Here is a 7,104-nt window from a genome sequence, read left to right as displayed (position 1 = left end):
GTATCTACCCAAAAGAAGTGAAATCAGGGACTTGAACTGACATTTGTACACCAATGTTTATAGAAGCATTATTCACAATAACTAAAAGATGGAAGCAACCCAAGAGTTCATCAAAGGGTGAATAGGTAAATTCTGATATATACATGCAGTGAGATATCATTCAGCCTTGGAAAGGAAGAAAATTCTGACACACGCTACAACATAGATGAACCTTGAGGACATTATGCTAAGTGAAATAAGCCAGTCACAAAAGGACAAATATTATATGACTCTACTATTGTGAGATGCCTAGAGTAGTCAAATTCACAGAAACAGAAATAGAATGGTGATTGCCAGGGGCCAGGAGGAGAGGAGAATAGGGAGTTATTGTTTAATGGATATGGAGTTTCAGTTTGGGAAGATGAAAAATTTCTGGAGATGGATAGTGGTGATTGTTACAGAACAATGATGAATGTTCTTAATGACACTGAAATGTACATTTAAAATAGGTTAAAATGGCAAATATTATGTCTGTTTTGCCACAATAATTGTAAAAAAAAAAATGTGCCTATGCACAAGAATAATGTGCCGTTGTCCCTGGGGTGCTGATGTAATGACACCCCAATCTTAAACTCAATGTTAATCCTCTGAGAGAAGTCAACTGTTATCCCTTTCTAAAGCTATTCCTTCCACAGCATAGAGGTCAAAACTAGCATATTACCTAAGAATGCCTTAAGTTTGTGTAGCACTTTATATCTGAGGAAAGGCTTTTATGTGGCTTAACTCATTTAATCCTCATGACAGCTTTGTAAGGTAAGTAGTATTGCTCCCTTTTAAATGACAGAAGAAAGTGAAGGCTGAGAGATTAAGTTGTCCAAGACCACAGGGCTATTAAGAATGCAGGGGTTCAAATACTTATCTTCTGACTCTACAGCCATTGATTTCCCAAAGTACAGAAATAATTGTCAACTTACTATGAACTTAACATTTAACATGCCAAAAGCAAAGTGCTATTCTTGTTAAACTGAATAAAGAAAAGAAAACAAAAAGAAAGATAGCATCATTAGCTTCTCAATGACCAAGGAATAATGATTATACTAAATTTATGCTCTGAATTCCATTAACGTATCTGTGGCTTTTTATAATGCTCTATTTCCAAACCTTGGTCATGTTTAACTCTGGTTGGCTCTTTGTGTTTTTAGACTTTAGCTTCTAAAAGTAACCTTTAATTTGGGGTTGAGTTACCTTTCCCCTAAAACTCATCGTTTTAGGTTGTAGCTATTCAAATTTTAAATTTAATTCTCAAAAAATTTCTCCAGTTCCCATAAAAACAAGTAGCCAGGTTGTTCTCTCGTTGTTATGCAAGAACTGTTTCACTTTAGGTCTTAAATTTCATTTTTTATTGCTCTCCTTGGAGTGGATGGCTAATATAAACGGGAGAAACCTGGCATCACACCATCACTGGTCTTAGTGACTTTACGAGTTCCCCCTAGACAAATGGCTGGGTCAATGCAACCTTCCAATTCTCAGCATGCAGCTAGCATTCATTTTTTTTTTTTTTCCGAAGCCTGCCATAGGTAAGTCAAGTCAGAGCCCAAACTATCCTGCTTCAGAAGGCTGACCCAGTAGCTTTCTCTGTCTCTAGGAAGATTTGGTTCTGTTGAGAGAAGAGCGGCATTGACACCCCCTCACTGTGAACAAGCCCTCCTGAATGTATTAACCGATAACATAAATAACACTCCCTGAGGCAATATGCAATAGGTTTCTCGCCATGGTGGTATTCCATGAAAGAATTTGAGATTTCGCGCTCTTGGGTCCTTCCTTCTGTACAGTTCCTGTGAAGACTTCACTGACAGTTTACACACTGAACGTTCAAAAAGATGGCCCCTCTGTTTCCTCTTTCAAGTTGTTCCCGCTGCTGGGAGGTAAAAGCAGCGTACAGTCTAGCTTGCCGTTGCATTCATTGCACAAATTCTGAATTCAGATTCCTCACCTCAAATATGTGAAACTGTCTGGAAGCTCTCACTGCACTTTAAAAAGGCTTGCAGCATGTTGGGACTCCCTTCCCTTGTGTTTTGCTGTAAAATTCGTAAGCTGTGGTTCCTTGTGCCAAGTGCAATGGAGAAATGAAGTACTTTTACAAAAAATAGCTCACACCTATCATTAGAGCAACACCTGGGAAATTTCTTCTTGTATCCGGCGTTTTACTTCCATTCCCATAGCTTACATTTATTAAGCAGCTACTCAGTGCCAGAAACTGTGCTGAGCACTTTATACGCACTATGTTATTTAATTCACACCATAGGCATGTGGTAGGTACTAACTTACTCTTATTTTTAAAAAAATCAGAAAACAACAAACACCTGAAATGTAAATGGGTTAAATGGACACATAGCAAGTAACTGGCTTATGTGAAGCCTTTTTTTCTTGTGTAAAATTGTACCAATCTAGTTCAAATAGATCATTATATTACCTTTTATAATCTCAAGTTAAAGACTTTCAGAATCAGATATGTCAGCTCCTGTCAGTGCCTTACACTCTTTAATATGCTTTTCTTCCAGCAAGAAGGAACACCAACTTTCATATTATATTTCATGCGTTTCGGATCTATTATTGTTTTCCCCTCCACTTTCTCTTTTGCATGATTTAAACAAATAACAAACAAACTCTTGTTATCATTCCTTCCAAGATTGTGCTTTCTAGTGCCTCAGTTGCCTAAATTGCTTTCAACTCAAACTTTGATTGTCCTATATTCTACTAAAGAGTGAAAGATACAAAGCAGACAGACACTCATTATTTGGGACTATGAAAATATAGCAAAAAAATTCAATGACAAAAATGCAAAGTTTCTTCATATTGTGAATAAGGCAGACTTTTATTTTTAATGCTGTTTAAAAGATAAAGAAGAGCATGATGAGGACAAGCCTGTTTTTAGAGAGAAGCTTGATTTTTTCATGAACATGCTAATGATATTCTGGCATTTGTATAATTTCAGCAAAATGCTTTGCAATCCATTAAGCATAAAATGAATGAGATTAAGTATTTATTGACCATCGGCTTTCTTTTCAGAATTTAAGAAAGATATAGACTGTGTATTAAAAATTGGATCCTGCCCTGAAGAGCTTGCAATTTAGTGAATGAGAGCAGACAAAACATACCAGTAAATTTAATTATGCCCAAAGCAGTACATATTAAGTGCTCTTCTTACCCTTCCTTCCAGTTCTTTAGCAAGACCTGATAATTTGTTCTCTAAAACACATCTTGAATCTGTCCTCCTCTTCAGAGAAGCTTGATTTTGAATTTCAGAAACAGCCTAATTTATGCTTTAAAGTTTATAATCTGGTTTTGTTCCATTTATTGCCTGATTATTGTGATCTTGATTGACATGCTGGGAGATACTTTCATGCTACCCATTTTGAGATGTATCTTTATGTTCCTCTTATGCCACAGAGTCATCAGAAATCGGGCCTTCCCTGGTGATTCATACCACTGTCCCATTTGGAGTTACATACTTGGAACACAAAATTGAGGATGTGCAGGAATTAATCTTCCAGCAGCTGGAAAATATTTTGCCAGGTTTGCCTCAGCCCATCGCTACCAAATACCAGAAATGGAGATATTCACAGGTAATCAAAGAATCCAGTGGTAGGAGCACAACAATTTTCTTAATAGACCAACAGAACTAATTTGACTTTGTCATTTTTGCCATTCCCTAGGAAAAGAAATTAGCAATGTCATCTTTGGAGCAATTCTGTGTTTGCCCAACATATGAGTGTAACTCTACAGCTTTTCTTGTCCTGCTATTTCTCGAAGAGAGGTGCATACAGTTTTCATCAGTGTTATTTTCAAATTCTAGCATCTCAAGACTTATACCCCCTGATATTCTAGGGTTTCTTATGCAGGCAAGGCAGGTTATATATCAAAATGCAGCTGTGTCTTTGGGGTTTTTCTAAATCAGTACTGTGGATATATGGAAACCACTATAACCTCCCAAATTTTTGCAATCTGTTAAATTAACCTTGTAAGTGTTTTTTTGCTACCACGGTTTTCATTTTTATTGAGTTTCACTTTGATTTTGACTACTGCTAGCCAAGCTCTCTGGGGAAGAAAGATAAGTACGTCTATAGAACAGCTAGTTGAGCTGTTTCTCAGGGTTAGATAAACCTGCTGATCACTCTACTAGTTCAGGCTTAACACTCTTTATACTAAGTAAATGTTGACTTTTTTTGAAAATGTCTGCGTATTCCAACAGCAGTTTGTGAGCAGAATATCCGTAGGAAAAGTCTTTTTATCTACATACTCAGTAGTGAAGTCACTTAGGGGACAGTGGAGCAAAAGGCAGACAGGAAAGAAGCAATGAGTTGTCCCTTTTCTTCCTGAGATTTCTGAGCCCATTGATTAACTGAGGTATCAGCACTAAAGGCTATGAATGAAGCTTTTAGAAAAAGTGGCGTTGTAGAAAATTGCGGCAGATTTTATGTATTTTAAAGGGCTTTCCAAAATCAGAGGAAGTGGTAAATTACTTCCTAAAATATTGTATGTTTACCCATATCTTCTCAAGTTAAATTATACAATGAACCTTTGGGAAAAATATTTACTTAAACATGCCTTGGTCATTTTAGAAGACTTTGCTTTTTTCTTTTAAAAGCATTGAAAAATCTCAATAGCTAATGTCTTTAAATAATACTTAACTCAATTTTAGGTTGGCTTGAAAAGGGAAACAGAGAAGTAATCTTGTTAATATACTTTGAAGCTAGATATATTACACACAAAGTAACTTTGCACTTTATAAATATTCTTTTAAAAGAAACAATAGTTTGTGAAGTTTCCTTTTATGCGCTTTTCGTAAATAATTTATTAATTAACTGAAAAATGGGTTTAAAATCTACTTATTTCTTAAAATTTGATATGTTAATAAAAATAGATTTGTCCTAACCACAAAATGACCAATTCAATGTTGTGCAACATCAAAAAATTTAATAAGAAATCCTTGAACACAATGTACCTCCAAACCCTAGCAATGATTTTTATTATAATTTGGATGTTGAAATTATCCCACTACATTTACAACTCTATAGTCATGAAGTCTCCATTGGCTGCAAAACCTGAAAGGAAATAAGTTATCATTCAGACTTGGAAGTTTGTATTTTTCACTAATCATATGCTTCTCATAGTACCTTGAGGATCGTTCTGCAGAACATAATATTGCCATTTATGGTAGAGTTCTTACCTACATTGTGTTTCATATGTATATAAACATCACTTTCAAAAAAGGAATAATTAATGACAGGTCCAGAGATTTAATATAATTTAACTAGTTTTCAGCTAATCTTCTCAAGAGAGCATTTCTCCAATGGTTTTAAAAGGTCCATCCTTAACCTTTGGAATTTCACATAAATAATGTGTACTCCTCTTCCCTTGCCATGCCAGCATCTACCTTCAATAAATTCATGTGTGTTTGTTATGAATATGGCCTAATATAGTGCTACACTGAAGGGACAGATGTTGTAGGACCCCGGATAAAAAAAGGAAGAGGAACAACTAACTGATTTTTAAGCTTCATTCATTTTTGAGTAGAGGCATAGTGCCCTTGCAGGGGAAATCACACCATATTTTCTTCCAGCCTGGGTCACACCATATGTTCTTTTTCTTTTCCTCTTCTCCCTGTTCTGCTCTACCCAAACCTTCTCCTATTCTCCACACTCCACCCCTTCCTTCTCTTCTCTTTCTCTGAAAAACAAATCATAGAGCCTTGCACACCCTCATACTATGAAAGCCTCATTTGAGGCTGGTGGCTGGTGGCTGGTGGCTGGTGTGAATTCCCCTTCTAGACCCCTCAGGCTTGACTCTCTCTATTCATTTTATTTTTCCCCTTTTTTTCTTCTTTGATGGTTCTTACACTGCATCCTGACAGTTGGTGACTGTGGAGGGTGGGGAAGAAGAAGAGAGAAGAAGGGGAAGAGCACTAATGAGCACCTACAATGTGCCAGACCTGGAGCTGGGTGGTGATTCAAAGATGTGATCTCATTGAATAGCAAAAGCTGTCTCATAAATGACAATGAGAAAGCCCTACACTCCTAGAATGGCCCAAATCCAGAACACTGACAATACCAAATGCTGGTGAGGATGTGGAACAAGAGAAACTCATTCATTGCTAATGGGAATATACAATGGCACAGCCACTTTGGAAGGCAGTTTGGCAGTTTCTTACAAAACTAGACATTACCTTGCTGTATGATTCAGCAGTCACACTTCTTGGTATTTACCCAAAGGAGCTGAAAATTTATGTCCACAAAATATCTGTACATGAATGTTTATAGCCGCTTTATTCATAACTGCCAAAACTTATAAGCAATCAAAATGTCTTTCAGTAGGTGAATGAGTAAATAAACAGTGGTACATCCAAACAGTAGACTATTAGTTAACACTAAAAAGAAATAAGCTATCAAGCCATAAAAAGACATGGAAGAAATTTAAATGCGTCATTACTAAGTGAAAGAAGCCAATCTGAAAAGACTACATGTTGTATGATCCCAACTATATATGACATTTTCGAAAAGGCAAAACTATGGAGACAGCAAAAAGATCAGTGGTTGCTGGGGGTTAGGGATGAGGAAGGAATGACCAGACAGACCAAAGAGGATTTTTAGGGCTAGGAAAATACCTGTTGATACTACAGTGGTAGACATACGTCTTGATGCATGCACCCAAATCCACAGAATGTCCAACACTAAGAGTGAATCCTAATGTAAGCTATGGACTTGGGAAAATAAAGGTGTGTCAATGTAGACTCTTCATCAGTTGTAACAAATGTCCCACTCTGGTGGGGGATGTTGATAATGGCGGAGGCTGTGCATGTGTTGGGGCAGGGAGCCCTTTCTCTCACTTTTGCTGTGAACCTAAAAACAGCTCTAGAAAAAATAAAGTCATTATAATAATAAAATTTATAAAGTCATTATAAAAATTAAAAAATCTTGTGGTAAAAACAAATCCTAAATGGATTATTTTAAATATATATATTTTAAAATAGTTGGAGTTACATACTTGGAACACAAAATTGAGGATGTGCAGGAATTAATCTTCCAGCAGCTGGAAAACATTTTGCCAGGTTTGCCTCAGCCCATC

At 36.5% G+C, this 7,104-nt stretch overlaps 1 protein-coding gene across 1 annotated transcript in view; it reads left to right on the top strand.

Moving 5' to 3' along the window:
• The window catches only part of RNLS (renalase, FAD-dependent amine oxidase), a 265,826-nt gene that overhangs the window by 236,864 nt on the left and 21,858 nt on the right, over positions 1-7,104 (top strand). Inside the window, exon 6 of the mRNA XM_012659689.1 lies at positions 3,430-3,605. Coding sequence (XP_012515143.1) covers positions 3,430-3,605 — 176 coding nt within the window. The remainder of the gene's footprint in view (positions 1-3,429; positions 3,606-7,104) is intronic.

Source organism: Propithecus coquereli, unplaced genomic scaffold (genome assembly GCF_000956105.1).
Source record: "Propithecus coquereli isolate 6110/MARCELLA unplaced genomic scaffold, Pcoq_1.0 Scaffold63, whole genome shotgun sequence".
In the NCBI taxonomy this organism is placed as follows: Eukaryota; Metazoa; Chordata; class Mammalia; order Primates; family Indriidae; genus Propithecus; species Propithecus coquereli.
Note: the sequence above shows the minus strand (reverse complement) of the source record. Positions and strands in the feature narration are given on the sequence as shown.